We start from the raw sequence: 16,115 nt of genomic DNA, 5'->3' as shown, positions 1-16,115 counted from the left end.
ATTGTAAAGAGAATAAGTAAATTATAATTATAAATTATTCTCAGACCAGTTTTAAATGTTTGAACTAGGTTATCTCTACTTAAAGCCTTAGTAGGTTAAAATTTGACAATGTATTTCATTAACCGGAAAAAGCAATGCCTAAACTCTGTTAACAATAGTTCTTCACGAACACTTGGAATTACAATTTTCAAGTATAAAAATATTACCTATTGAGCAGGTAGGACCCTTGTATCCAAGTCGACAAACACATAACATGGTCTGATTAACTGAGTGACAAGCAGCATTATTTCCACAGATGGAGGAGTTGTCACAGTGTTCTCGATATCCTGAAACAGAACTTTAGCTATGTAACGTTTTGAATTTAATACAACGATTATTTGGTGTTTTTTTATTAAAAAAAAAAAAAGAAATTTTATTTTTATTTCTGTCTACCATCATCGACGTCACATCTAACTCCTGTTTTCCCGGATGGACAGATACATCTAAAGAACGGCTCTGATCTAACAGGAACACAAGTTGAACCTCCAAAGCACGTATCACTGAACGAACACGGTCTGGTCTCTACTGATAACATGAGGAGTAAGTTAGATATTTGAATTATTTTCATTATCATACATAAAGCCAAATTGTGTTATTTTATTACTTATTCCAATGCTTATTCTTTCCTGCTACCTTTGCTTAATTAACAAAGATCTTACTTGTTTCACATATTTTCCCGGTGTATCCATAGCGACAAGAACAAGCGAATTCTGTCTTTGCATTTAATGCTAAACATTGCCCCTTGTGCTGGCAAGGAGATGATTCGCATGGATCTAATATAAGTTTGTTTTTGAAAAAAATAACATATGAAAATGTAATTGTTTTACTAATTCAAAATTTCCTTCAAAATGTTATTGATAATATGATTCACACTTACTGTTCTTTATTACTGTGATGTAGAAACATTTCTGAATGAAGGATGTACTAAATATAAAAATTGAATTGTAGACATTGTATAAGATAATAAATCGTAGTATTAAATATCTTAATATTACTCGCAACAGAAATTAAAACACGTTTACTTATGATTCTTGTCTCCCATAAATCATTTTTTTAAATGGTAGATAATCATAATTATCTTTAATATTATTGTAATCATATGATATAGGCTTGTCAAATGTATAAGAGAAATAGAGTTTACAGTTATCATTATCAATTTACAACAACAATATAAAGAATTCTTTGGTGAAAAGTTGAGTATCTAGAATTAAATGATTGTCATGTTTAAGATAACATTCACTTTAAATCAAAACATTTCATTATCTTCTTGCTTACCAGTCAGAAGCCTTCAAACAGATTTGTCTTCGGCCAATCTGCCTAGGAAGGAACTGCACATCACCTGTTTTTGCAACATTCATACCAACCGTTTTGGTGCTGGTGGATATAGTTACATTCTCTTCGCTAATTGGCATGTTTTCTATTCCTTTGATGTCTCTAATTAGATTCAAAATTATTTAAGACACAGCTTTGGTAAAATAAAATACTTAATAAATGAACTTTTTGATTTTTTTTAAATAAAAAAATTAAACAATAATCATACACGATAAAAAAAAATTAAACTTACTAAAATATTGATTTATAGTTTCTATTTCGTTACCGTGTAAATATTTGAGAGAGAGAGAGAGAGAGAGAGAGAGAGAGAGAGAGAGAGAGAGAGAGAGAGAGAGAGAGAGAGAGAGAGAGAGAGAGAGAGAGAGATTCACTACCTGCAAAATGTTGTACTTGCATATACACTGAAGTTGCACATATGGTATTGTATACAAACTATGTTTTCGTTTTGATGAAAATGCAGGAAGTATGGGCGCCCCTTAAAAGAACACCAAAAATAACAGCGAATCTTTTTTTATTATTGAACTTTTACATATTAACATACCAGAGTATAGCGCATAAACATAAACGACTCATACTTGTAAAGAAAGAATCTCTGGTTTTTCGGTAGTTGTTGGCGTTGTTGGTCCCGTTGTGATTTCCTGGTTGGTAGACGGGAATGCTGAAGGATAAGGTTTCGTCATTAGTAGATCAAGTTTTCAAAGCGGAAGACGTTAAATAATGAGCACAATATGCTAATTGATAAATATTACATTAATCTTACCTATTGACCCCCAAAATACTTTGAAACATCTCATCTCTGCAAAGATGCTGCAAAAGAATTATATATATATATATATATATATATATATATATATATATATATATATATATATATATATATATATATATATATATATATATATATATATATATATATATATATATATATATACAATTTCTATTGTTCGTGTCGTTAGCCATTTTTAGTGCTTTTTATATATATATATATATATATATATATATATATATATATATATGAAAAAAAATCACAACACCGAAATAAACTCAACTAGTTTCATTTTAAATCATCAGGAGTTTGAAAACATGTTGCTAAGTTACACAAATACACATACATACGAATACATATTTCTTATTGTGACGTCATAAAACGCTAGTATTATGTTACGTTATGTAGCCGAATTGATTATGACGTCATAATATAAAGATATACATTAAGTACGGGAAAATAAAATTCTCCATACAAATAATAGAAATATATAAAATAATTACGGGAAACAGTTTTTATCTGATACATTATATAATTATTAGGCATTTAAAACAGGTCTATATTTGTTGATAAACAGTTTTTCTTTTGCCTCACGTTCTTTTTCTGTGGTATCCCTCAGAAACTTGTAAAAAGGAAAAACGGTAAAATTAGGACTTTTATTCCTTGCACAGTTCCTTATATGTTCACTGACGGACGTACATTGGTATTTAGGTTCCCTGATTTGTTGTCGGTGCACGGTCATCCTGTGTCTCAAGGTGTCTCCTGTCTGACCGATATAATTTTCACCGCAACCAGCGCAACGTATGACATAGATAAGGTTTGAACTGGTGCATGACATGGAGGTTTTGATGGAAAAATCGCTTCCGGTTTTAAATTGAAATGTAGATCCTTCTGTCAGATATGGGCATGTACTACATCTGGGTTTGTCGCATTTTTTGATGATAGGTGGTTCCTGGATTTTACTGGAAAACGATGCTCTGGTAAGAATACATTTAAGAGAAGGGCTTTGTCGTTTACTTTTGATGATATGTGAAGTATCTAATATTTTCTTCATGTCTTGATCCTCCTCTAGGATAGGTAGGTTATTTCTAATGATGTTGAACATTTCTGGATTTCTAGGGTTGTGCGTTGAAACGTATGGTATAACATTTTTGACGGGTTTAATTTTAACTAAAAGAAGGTCCTTTCGTTCATGGGATTTGGCTTTGTTAATTCCGTTTTGAATCAGTTCTGTGGGATAATTTCTTTGAAGTAGTAAATCTTGTAATTCTGTGAGACGAAAGTCTAAGATATCTGTATCGGAGATTATTGTACATAAACGCCTTGCTAAATTGTAAGGAATATTATTCCTAGTATGTCGAGGGTGGGACGAGTCAAATAAAAGATATTGCTTAGTATCCGTTATTTTGTAGAAAACATCCGTTATTATCCGATCTTCTTTTTTAAGTACCATAACGTCAAGGAAGGGTAGCATATTTTTATCCCATTCCATAGTGAATTTCAGAGTAGTGCTCAAAGTGTTGAGGATATTAACAAACTCAGTTAACTGATTTTCACTTTTGTCCCATATAATAAAACAATCGTCCAAATAACGTTTCCATGACTTTCTAATGAAGGTTTCATAGTCGTGACCAAATTTGTCTTGAATGTTTGAATATAGTTTTTCTTCTAAATAGCCTAGGACAAGTGTGGCATAAGTTGGAGCATACTAGGAATAATATTCCTTACAATTTAGCAAGGCGTTTATGTACAATAATCTCCGATACAGATATCTTAGACTTTCGTCTCACAGAATTACAAGATTTACTACTTCAAAGAAATTATCCCACAGAACTGATTCAAAACGGAATTAACAAAGCCAAATCCCATGAACGAAAGGACCTTCTTTTAGTTAAAATTAAACCCGTCAAAAATGTTATACCATACGTTTCAACGCACAACCCTAGAAATCCAGAAATGTTCAACATCATTAGAAATAACCTACCTATCCTAGAGGAGGATCAAGACATGAAGAAAATATTAGATACTTCACATATCATCAAAAGTAAACGACAAAGCCCTTCTCTTAAATGTATTCTTACCAGAGCATCGTTTTCCAGTAAAATCCAGGAACCACCTATCATCAAAAAATGCGACAAACCCAGATGTAGTACATGCCCATATCTGACAGAAGGATCTACATTTCAATTTAAAACCGGAAGCGATTTTTCCATCAAAACCTCCATGTCATGCACCAGTTCAAACCTTATCTATGTCATACGTTGCGCTGGTTGCGGTGAAAATTATATCGGTCAGACAGGAGACACCTTGAGACACAGGATGACCGTGCACCGACAACAAATCAGGGAACCTAAATACCAATGTACGTCCGTCAGTGAACATATAAGGAACTGTGCAAGGAATAAAAGTCCTAATTTTACCGTTTTTCCTTTTTACAAGTTTCTGAGGGATACCACAGAAAAAGAACGTGAGGCAAAAGAAAAACTGTTTATCAACAAATATAGACCTGTTTTAAATGCCTAATAATTATATAATGTATCAGATAAAAACTGTTTCCCGTAATTATTTTATATATTTCTATTATTTGTATGGAGAATTTTATTTTCCCGTACTTAATGTATATCTTTATATTATGACGTCATAATCAATTCGGCTACATAACGTAACATAATACTAGCGTTTTATGACGTCACAATAAGAAATATGTATTCGTATGTATGTGTATTTGTGTAACTTAGCAACATGTTTTCAAACTCCTGATGATTTAAAATGAAACTAGTTGAGTTTATTTCGGTGTTGTGATTTTTTTTCATATAATACTACGTGTGTGGATTTATACTATTTATATTTATATATATATATATATATATAAACATTAAATATACTAATGTGTTTATTTAAAAATTTGTTTTAATTGCTGTTTTTGGGGTTTATGTCAGGGATTTGAATATAAATATGTAAACAAAATGTACAATTATATTTGATAAGAAATAGATGTTTTAATGATAGATACTTAATAATCTTCACTTATATATTAGATATTAGAATTACTATGTTATTTGTAGAATTAGTAATATTACCTATGTAAATTCTATATACGTTTATATTTGTTTAGCGTATAAAAGTTTAGTAATTAGGTTAATGTTTAAAACATGGTTGTTGAATTAGATTATAATACCGGAACTGTTACATATGCGACGAAGTAGTTTGTTTACTAAGATCTAAATAGTTTAATGGCAACTAAAAACTTGTATTGTAAGTAAAAAATCAACTGGTTGAATGCACTATCTTTTTATCAAATTGCAACCGTTCCATTACTGTCAAGCCGTCAATCGCAATGCACTTAATGACAGTATACCTCTGCATTTCACATAATTTAAAACTGAATTTCTTCTACTTTTTAGCAATCTTACAAGTTCGCTTTTTGTATATTAACTTATCTATTTACACACCCGTCACTGGGACACTTGAAGCAATACATTTTGGTTGTCTGATCATCTGATGAGGTAGATTCAATACGAACATCAAATCGACATTCCTTGGTAAAATTTGATACTAAGACGTGAACCGGTAAATCAGTTCTGGATTCATCCTTGATGATCGGGCTAGAAAATAAGTAAGATTACGCATATGAAACACAACAGAATAATGATTTAAGTGTAGTTTATGTGATATAAACATTTAAATTTACCAGTTCACATCATTATATCCTTTACTGACGGCAAGGAGCACGTGACATGGTTGTCCTGGGGTGCAAGGAAATAATGTTCTATTGGTAGGGGATGGCCAGATAAAACGGGGCTGAAAAAAATAATACAAAGTCATATCCTAAGATTCTTGCACTCGTGTGAAAGTAAAATAACATTTTTGTTACTACATTACTTAGATGTTAGTTCTAGCTTTTATTGGGTGTTTTAAATGAAATACCTGACCATAATCAGGGGGAAATGTGGCGAGTTCTGAAAATATAAAGTATACGTGTAAGTTTTTAGACCTATGCTATTAGTCTTACACTATGCTAGAATATTCTCTTAGAGTGGTCAACAGTATTTTCAACAAATTTTCAAATCATCAGGAAATGACTAGATAATGAAAGCGACATGGTGCCTCAGAAATATGCGTAAAAAGTACAAAAAAGCAATCTTAGGGGGGTTATTATTTAATATTGAATTGTGTTATATGAATAAAAGCTTTCGGTTGATCTGAAATATTAAAGGGGAAGGAAACTAAACTATTTTGTACAATAAATCAATTAATTATCATTTACTATAATTGTAAATCGTATTCTTATTTCATTAGGAACCATCGAAACTGTGAAAAAATCAGGAAAATCGATTGCTTAATTTGAATCTCCCGCCGCTATGGGAGCTGCCATTGAACTTTAATCTATGACGTCACACCATCTATTCCGGTTTGTTTTATCTTAATAGCAGCAGTATTTTAGCAAATCATGAAAGTCGCTCTAAATGACAAGTTCTGGAAAATTTTAGACAATATTGACTTGAGACCGTTCTTTTATCTTTGACTTTCCACTAAAGTACAAACCTACCTCAAGCAGAGCATGTTTGTTAAAATCTTAAAGCGGAGGTTAGTGTCGAAGATGGAGGAATCTCCAAGTAGATGCCAAGTATCGTAGAAAATGTCTGCTGTCGTTATTTCGACGTGGCAATTCCGATTTTAGAGATAACATTTAAACAGTCCGATTACAATTATAACATACTTATTTTGTAAGCGTAGAACTCGACTTGAAATAAAAATTTACTTGAGGTTATTTTCATCTTTGAATGATAGATTAACAGCTGTAATTTATTTCATAAAAATGTTTATATTTATGCATACATGTATTTATTCTTTAGATTGACGTGTGAACCTAAACATTATTAATTTTCTTCAGTCGATTACTTTAATAACAGAAAGGCACAAGTAAGCGTTTTATACAGAGAACTGTGTACATTGTATGCATCTAAACCAAAGCGGAATAGATGCTGTGACGTAAAAATAATAAAAAAAATTTTCAATACAAAAGAGTTCTACATCATGTCAGCCTCCAGTAAATATAATTTCTCAACTTTCAAACATGCATTAAAGCTTAAGTATGCAGTTTATTTTCAAAACAGCATGACTACATGTGATAATTTATAATGTATAATGATAATTTATAATGTATCTTTAAACCCATATCCTTGTGTACTATATTTTTAACGTTCTCTCTCCTTGGAAAAGGGTCAATTTTACAATGGCAATACGACAAATCCTACAAAAAAAATTCCTGCGTCAATTGTACTTGGAACTTGAAATTTGATGTCAAAAATTATAAATGGTAAAAAAAAAAGAAACCAAAGTCGGAAAGCATATAATCAAGAAAGCTAAATTGCACATTGGTCTAGTTGACTTTATATCCATGGTTAAACAATTATAAATATATTCATCACAATACAGAAGTCGAACAAACTCAGAGAGCAATCTTCGCCAGAGAATCCAGATCGACACCGACATCGAGGAACAGACAAACTTCCGTCACAAAATCCGCCATTGTAACAAACTCTTCCAGTGCATGATCCTTTAACTGTTAAAATGCAGAGTTACATATATTTCAATAAATTTAATCAACGAATTCATAAACTGGATGGTATTTGCATCCTTTGTAAAATATAAAATTGATATAGTTATATTAGCATACGGAAGGAGTGAAATGTTTAACCTCTCAATTTCTGAAGTACACGAACTATGTAACACCTTCTGTCTTTTCGAAAACTGAAATGAAATAATTCTAAATGAAGATATATTTTACTTATTTAAAACTCTTTTAACAAAATAAATTCACCAAAAATTGTACGGCAAATGTTGTTTATACAAAAAGCTGTTGGCAAATCATCAAATCAATTTTTTTTTATATCAAAATGTCTTGATTTTGAAAGAAAATGAACTTCAGATGGGTGACCTATATAGTTAACTACATTACAAATAAACGTTGGGCAGCTTTGTTCACTTTAATTTAGCAAAAACAATTACTTTTAAAATTGCAAGCAAACTTTGTTTCTTTTCAATCATTTGTTTTAACTAAGTTGAATATTAGTATTAAAGTGTGCTTCGTGAGAATGCTTTACATTTATGATTTTTTATGACTTTGCCTTTCTTAAACAGAAATAAAATGTACAGATTTGATTATGTATATAACGATGTAAAATTTAAATCAATATAAAGGTCTCATTGTACCCCAAAAGGATCATGATTTGAACAAACTTTTATCGTCACTACATTATGATACTTTAATGAAAATATTATTTTTTTAAGTATCGGTGCCATTTATGAGACGATTATGGTAATGCACAAGAACAATCCTATGTTATATCTTTTAATGATTCGAAAGTGCGAAAAACAATCTTCAAGTAAGTCCTTAAAGGTGGCTTAAAGGTGGCGTAAATATGGCTTAAACGATATACAATCTTTAGGCCACCTTTAAGTCACCTTTAGGCTGAGCTTATAGGTCCTTAATGTCCAAACTTCTTTAAGTCACCTTTAAGCCATAATAAAGCAACCTTTAAGCATCTTTAAGTGGCATTTACGCTCCCTTTAGGTTGTTTTTTACTTTTACGCCATCTTTGAATATTTAAGTTCCCGTTAAATCAAGTTTGATCAAGCGGATCAAATTCATCTTAAACACATAAATTAAATGCAAAAGCTCTTTTATAGGGATGGGAGGGATAATCCGAGTGATGATATAATTTCAAAGGAAAGGGTGGTGTTCCAGGCGGTTTAAATTGTCAACACACACCATGCAGAAACAGGTATCTACAGCCAAGTATTGCTTGTGTAAACACATAGTCGCATTGAACACAGATCGCTATTATCAACATCGCTCCAACGGACACAGATTGCCGTTATAAAATTCTCTTTTTTTGTTTCAAACATATTGTAGGGGGAGCGAGACCGTCTTTAGGCTACCTTTAAGCATCTTTAAGCGATCTTTAAGGAGAAGTTAAATAAATAAAGTTAGACCAAGTGAGCTCACAATTCTGCGTGAAGCAATGAAAAGCAAAGTTGGAAATCAGTAACGTTGTCAACCAATATAACGGTGTTGTAAACGCAAGGTTGATGTGTTGTATTACGCAGTGGAATAATATAAACTCCCTCTTCAATAGTTTTGTCAACTTCTAATTGTGGACTGTAAAGATAAAACTTAAAATCACAAATTGTTCTTTCTTCAGAATATTCGAAAAATTGTTTTTTAAAAATTTGTACTTACTATAAACTCACCATTTCTCAACTCCAAATCGGTTTTTGGTCCATAAAGTCACGTAACAATTTTGATTTACAATGCATTGTAAAATCGTAGACGTTGGTAGTGTAGGATCGACAAAATGTGGAATAGACTAAAATTCGAATTTTATAAATTTTACGATCTATCAATTTACATCTTAGTACTATTACTTTTTTCTTGTAATAACACTGGTTGTGAACAGAACTTTGGTGTTTATATATATTCAAAAAATTAATTCATTACATATTAGATAAAATTGATTACTGTTAATTAAAGCGATTTGGCTTGTCTAACAAGGATTTAATCTAGACTTTAAACATTCTACAACAAGCTATTTGCGAGATAGGTTTGTCATTTTGACGATTATTTTAGCTCTTGATATTAAATTCAATAATATATATATCAAATTACCTATCACAATTTCTTACACTATTAGATGGATTTGAATATCTCAAATTATCTTTTCTTACCTGTATCGTTTCCAAATCATGCCCTGAAACATATTTGTGATAAACTTCAACACATACATAATTTGTTTAAATAAATCTCTATTTTTTTTTTAAAGTAAGTAAAACTTACCTAGAGATACGTTTATTTTGAAACAGGTCTCGTCTTCAATTTTAGATGTTCTAAGAGAAAATAACCATAAAATGCACTGTTTTTCGCTCTTCGTTTCTTATTGACATTGATTACCGCATTTTTTAGCGATTATGTTAATGAAAAACACATCAATGTACATGTTTATACTTACTTAGGTTGAGCAAATGAATCTATGCATATCATCTTAAGTCCGAGTTCGTGTCCAACGACTTTCACAATTCCGCTGACAATTCCACCGGCATTCGCTGTTGGATCAAAGTCTATAGACTGCACCTCAAGTGTTATGTCGACTAACCCGACTTCTATCACATGCCTTAAAGTAAGGTGGATTTGTAAGTTAACAGACAGAGAACAAGCTTGAAGGTAAAACTTAGAGTCTTTAGAAGAAATACCTACACTATATGAACATTTCTTGTAACACTGATTGGTATCAAACATGGCTCTCTTATGTAACAATGAGTGGTTTCTATGACGTTTTGTTGAGTAAAATGGCCCTAAAATAATTTTTTATAATATTGAAAATGTGAAGTATACGGGAGAAAAAAACATGATCTACATGTAAATATAGAATTTTCAGAGAGCAGTTTTCTTACCCCATTTTCAGTTGAATCTGTTAAATTTCGGTTGATTTCTGTAATCAAAAGTGGAAACATCAAGCTTTGATACTTAAGTAATTTTAACAATATTCATTGATTATTAAATATTAATATATATATAATATCGAGACATTCGCGTGCATAACGGTCTTGGCAGCCTTTGCATTCCTATTTAATCTTCATAGATTAAACTTTTTACTACTATTTCAGCCACGCACTGTCCTTTAGGTGTTATAATTTACCAAAAAATTACTTTGCATCAGCTAAGATGACATCCATGTGAATTAATGAGTTTACAGCACAACATATGTCATGTAACACTAATCACGTTGAACTTTCCAAAAAATATCACCCTATAAAACTTACAAACCAGTTTAATTACCAATACTTTGTTTGAAAATTGAGTTAAAAAACTGATGCATTTTTAACTCTGTTTTCTAGGTTTGCAACCTCCTCAAACGAACTTAAAAATTTTCATTATGTAATGGTTTCAAATTTAAACCAATAATGTATAAAATAATCTTATTTCACAGATTGGCAATGACGTGATTATGAAGGGAAAGATGTATAATGACGTCATTTCTACTCTATATACTTTTTTCATATCCCTGACGATCGGAGTGTTATTCAAAATTTGTAAAATTCTGTTCTGATAAAGATTAATTTTTTATGGATGGTAAGTGCCAAGTCCTATTGGTATTGCCATGTAGTTTTCTAGAAATTACTCAATAGAACAAGTTTAAGGAAAGAAGGAAACATGCCGATATATATCAGCAGTTTAATGGATGATTAATACATCTCCTTTCAAATCAAAGTTCTGACGTTATATGAATTAAACAACCTTATCAAATATTACACCATTCACCATCCATGTATTTAAAATAAAAAAAATCTGAAAATTAGAGTAAACACATGTCAGCCAATAATTTTTACATTTCAATGAGAAAAAAGCTCACAAGATTGAAAACATTTTGAAAGGGAAACTCGATGCAGGTAAGATTGCAAGGGGCAGTTTTGAATAAAGTACCGTCCATAATTTTGTAAAATTGAGAGTTGCTATACTTGAAGGCATATAGATGTTGCTAAAACTCGTAAAAATGATTTTTAATAATTATCATTAGTTAGAAAGATATCTCTTGTTGAAGTTGGTTTGCAATATGTAGGCCCATACGGTGAAGTACATGTGAATTAGAAGTAAAATGCGAAACTTGCGGCTATGACAGTTGTGTCAACTTCACATTGTGAAATTGCAAGTTACAGACAGGAGGTAAAATTACGCAAAATGTTGGTGGATAGCAAATAGTAAAATATACACTGTTAAGTTTCTGACGTGAGATGGTGTGTTGCAACCATTATTGAAATAAAACAACTATTGAAATAAATTATTTCAATAGTGGTTGGGAATGTATTTCATTAGAAAAATCACTTTGCAACCATTATTGAAATAAAACAACAATTGAAATAAATTATTTTAATAGTGGTCGGGGATGTATTTCATTAGAAGAATCACTTTGCAACCACTATTGAAATACAGCTATTATCTAAGTAAATATTTCAACAGAAGTTGGGGATGTATCGCATGATAAGAATTACTTCAGACACCATTGAAGAACAACCGACTTCTATTTAATTTTTTTAATCGAAGATGAGAATAATTTTTTTTATAAATATTACTTTGTAGTCACTATTGTAACGCATTTGGGAAGAAAGAAGAAATATTAACAATTTCAAATACATGATTTAGGTAATATTGACTTGCATATTTTACGGTAATAATATCCGAGACTATAAAATTAATGCAATAATGTTACGATGTTCACTGCTGTGCAGAAATAAATAACCAATTTCCGCAGATTAACATGCATATAAAATTGTTTTTATCTAACAAACAATTTCAAATACACAATATAAGTATTAAAGACTTGCACATTCTACGGTAATAATCGAGACTATGAAATTAATGTACTTATGTTAGGATTTTCACTATCCAGATATAACCAATTCTCGCAGATCACCATACTAGTATAGAATTGTTTCCATATTTTTTCTTTACCGAGTACCTTTCTCTTTCTATAGATATATTATGTTCTATGAAAATTGTAAATTATTTGTACAAGTGTAAACACCTTGTAAATTGCCAGAACTTCTATTTTAACCCCCTGTATATTAAAAATTATTTATAGCTAGATAATTGTTCTTTTAAGTATCAATACTGAGATAAAATATTTCAATAGTGGTTGGGGATGTACTTCATTACAATCACTATTAAAATATATTTTTTCATTAGTGGTCGGTGATGAATTTTATTACGATCACTTTCAAAATAAATTAGTTCAATAGTGGTTGGTTATGAAGTTTATAATAAGAAATAATTTGCAATCACTATTGAAATACAAACACCTTTTAAATATCTTTATTGTATTTCAATTCAATTTTTTGTTTATTGAAACATATTATTTTAATGGTTGTTATGGATGTATTTCATTATAGGAATAAAAGTCCAGCTACTGCCTAAATTCAACAGTAATTTTTTCAATAGTAGTAGGAATAAATTTTATTATACATATCACATTTATGATAAATTATGGATGTATTTCATTATTAATTTCAGTTTGTAAATAATTGTTCAATATTTTTATAATACATATTATCATAAATAACACTGTTGAGATACATTATTTAAATAACTGTTAAGGATGTATTTCATTAATAGGATCACTTTGCATACACTATTGAAATACTATTGAAATAAATTATTTCAATAGTGATTATGTATGCATTTCATAAATTATAACCATTTTTGAAATAAAATATAGTACTATAGATGCATGTCATTTTTATGCCTATTATTCCGTCTGCGTATAACACTTTTGGTTCCAAATAAGAGGTGGTATGGGAAACATGATGATACAAAGGTAAAAAAAAAAGTATAATTAAAAAGGAATTCATCATTTCATAAGTCATACTTCTTATATTTTGAAATGTCCATACCGGATGGAAAGTGTTACACACAGACGGATTAATAGACAAAAAGCTGAAATGCATCCAAACCATTATTGAATACTTGATTTCAATAGTGATTGTAAGAAAACGCATCTTTAACCACTATTAAATAATTTATTTCAATAGTGGTTGAAACGAAACGCATCCCCTACCACTATTGAAATAATTTATTTCAATAGTGGTTGTATTTCAAAAGTATATGCAAAGTGACACTTTTAATGAAATACATCCTCAACCATTATTGAAATAATTTATCTCTATAGTGACATTTATATTAATATTTTTCTATAAGTAACATTGAACAATTATTTGCAAATTGAAACTTTTAATAATATACATCCACGACCTAAATAAAACTGATTTATCATACATGTGATGTGCAAAAAGAAATTTATTTCAAACTATTATTTAAAAAATTTTAAAATAACATATTTCAATAAACAGAATTATAATGAAATATAATATAAAATATTTTAATGGTGTTTGTATTTCAACAGTGATTGCAAATTATTTCTTATAATAAACTCCATAACCAACCACTATAGAAGTAATTTATATCAACAGTGGTCGTAATAAAATTAATCACCAAACACTATTGAAATAATATATTTCAATAGTAGTTGTAATGAAGTACATACACAGCAAATCAACACGCATGCATGTAATCCTTATTTGTGTATTTGAAATCGTTCGTTAGATAAAGTGTTCCTTGCATTTGAAAATAGTTTGGAAAAATGATATACATCTTCGTTCTTTCCAAACGTGTTGCAACAGTAATTATAAAGTAATCTTTATAAAGAAATTCATTCCCAACTATGATTGAAAGAAATAATTTTAATGGTAGTTGTACTTTAAAAGTGATTCTTATGAAGAAGAAATACATTCCCAACCACTTTTGAAATAATTTATTTCAGTATTTGTTTTATTTCAATAGAGGTTGCAACAATGGTGCAACATGCACACGGTACATAATGTCAACCTTTTGCAGGGAATTAGCTGGAGGGAGTATAAAAAGCTGTAACATAATGAAAAAAGTAGCGAAATGTAAAAGGGTCAAAATCTCATAAAAAACCAGTATGTAAAAAATGTTTCAGGTTTTGAAAAGTAATTGGCTTCGGATATTGTTGATCGGCCTTATAAAGAGCGAATTAAAGGTATTTGTGCTAAAACGGGGACTGAGGAAATTCTAGTTACAGAGTTCCAAAGACAATCATCCCCTGGCTCTACAGTGAATTGTACCAAAAAACTGTCCCGTGCCACATTACCACAACTACATGTTTTTTCCTGTAAACCCTGCTTTTATAAACAACCAAACGTTTTGTTGTTTGTGAAACAAACTGCTTTGTTTTTCAATATGAATGATTGTTTCAAAACCCTGTAATTAAATAATTAAAAATAGAATGTTGATATCTGAAAACTTTGTTATTAAAATCTACGTAAAAATGAATTCTTCAAAATATTCTGTGTCCGTCTTTTAAATGTGCACAAAGGGGAGTTTTCAATACAAAAATACTCAAATAAAGTAAACAATACCTTTCTCGCAATATATTCCCCAGAATCCGTATGGACAATCACACCGGGACTTCCCTGACGACTCAGTTTGACAGTCTCCGTTATTTAAGCAAGGATTTGAGATGCATTCTTTGAATATCGAATGATAGTGAATAATTTAAATTCATATACGTTTTTGAAATACATATTAAATAAAATTTGAATGTTATCATAATCGATTAAGATGATTTCTCCTATAAATATATATGAAACTATTCACTTACGATCACGTATGTCGTTGGTATACATTTGGAAACATCTAGACTCTCCTTTGGAACTTCAACAAAAACAAAATATTTCTTATATAAAATGTGCTAGTATTAAATATTCCGTTATATCTCTATAATGTCATTACTTACCAAACCATAAAGCAAACAGTATTTTTTCCAATTAGAGATGTGTTAGTGTAAGCAACTTCATATCTACAAAGTCCCGAAGATAGTTCTGGATTAAATATCCCTGTATCTTGATTATTTGTAGTTATATTTGGGCTACAAAAGGAGAAATAATTTTTTAAAAATTATCTCAGAAGGATAACAATGTAGTAACAAACCTTTGCTGTAGGCAAGGTAAAGACAGATTATTGATTAATTTCAGCATGATTTTTCATAAAAATTTCAAGACAAGAAAGTATATGAGCGATACTAGTAATGTAGATAATCTTTTATAATCAAAAATTGTTTTACGTATCGGTACTTAACTTCCAAAATTTAACCTGACAAACACAAGATTTATTACCAAGTTCCATTATAAGTTTCAGCATACACAAAAAAATGACAAGGTTGCCTTCTTTCACATCCAACAATTGAATCCCTTGGAAGTGTTGGTATTGCAAATTTACAATGAGGGTAAAGTTGTGACATCTAAAAATATTTAATTTCAAAAGCCTAATAGTGTATGTGCAATTACATGTACACCTTTTCTGTTGACTGAATGACAGCGTTTGATCATGTGATGCAAACACAAT

At 30.2% G+C, this 16,115-nt stretch overlaps 1 protein-coding gene across 1 annotated transcript in view; it reads right to left on the bottom strand.

Annotated features, from left to right (window-relative positions):
* The window catches only part of LOC105317743 (neurogenic locus notch homolog protein 1), a 28,334-nt gene extending 12,329 nt beyond the window's left edge, over window positions 1-16,005 (bottom strand). The window contains exons 1-24 of the mRNA XM_066088010.1: window positions 15,887-16,005; window positions 15,508-15,639; window positions 15,373-15,425; window positions 15,131-15,238; window positions 10,592-10,629; window positions 10,395-10,492; window positions 10,150-10,311; window positions 9,978-10,027; window positions 9,869-9,891; window positions 9,395-9,510; window positions 9,150-9,302; window positions 7,839-7,891; window positions 7,590-7,703; window positions 6,065-6,096; window positions 5,829-5,938; window positions 5,590-5,742; window positions 2,132-2,178; window positions 1,947-2,029; window positions 1,746-1,846; window positions 1,315-1,473; window positions 917-963; window positions 699-812; window positions 433-561; window positions 207-326 (exon numbers count right to left, since the gene is read on the bottom strand). Coding sequence (XP_065944082.1) covers window positions 207-326; window positions 433-561; window positions 699-812; window positions 917-963; window positions 1,315-1,473; window positions 1,746-1,846; window positions 1,947-2,029; window positions 2,132-2,178; window positions 5,590-5,742; window positions 5,829-5,938; window positions 6,065-6,096; window positions 7,590-7,703; window positions 7,839-7,891; window positions 9,150-9,302; window positions 9,395-9,510; window positions 9,869-9,891; window positions 9,978-10,027; window positions 10,150-10,311; window positions 10,395-10,492; window positions 10,592-10,629; window positions 15,131-15,238; window positions 15,373-15,425; window positions 15,508-15,515 — 2,071 coding nt within the window. The 5' untranslated portion in view covers window positions 15,516-15,639; window positions 15,887-16,005. The remainder of the gene's footprint in view (window positions 1-206; window positions 327-432; window positions 562-698; window positions 813-916; window positions 964-1,314; window positions 1,474-1,745; window positions 1,847-1,946; window positions 2,030-2,131; window positions 2,179-5,589; window positions 5,743-5,828; window positions 5,939-6,064; window positions 6,097-7,589; window positions 7,704-7,838; window positions 7,892-9,149; window positions 9,303-9,394; window positions 9,511-9,868; window positions 9,892-9,977; window positions 10,028-10,149; window positions 10,312-10,394; window positions 10,493-10,591; window positions 10,630-15,130; window positions 15,239-15,372; window positions 15,426-15,507; window positions 15,640-15,886) is intronic.
* Window positions 16,006-16,115: the final 110 nt, after the last annotated feature.

Source organism: Magallana gigas, chromosome 6 (genome assembly GCF_963853765.1).
Source record: "Magallana gigas chromosome 6, xbMagGiga1.1, whole genome shotgun sequence".
NCBI lineage: Eukaryota > Metazoa > Mollusca > Bivalvia > Ostreida > Ostreidae > Magallana > Magallana gigas.
The sequence above is the reverse complement of the archived record's forward strand: the minus strand, read 5'-3'. Positions and strand labels throughout refer to the sequence as shown.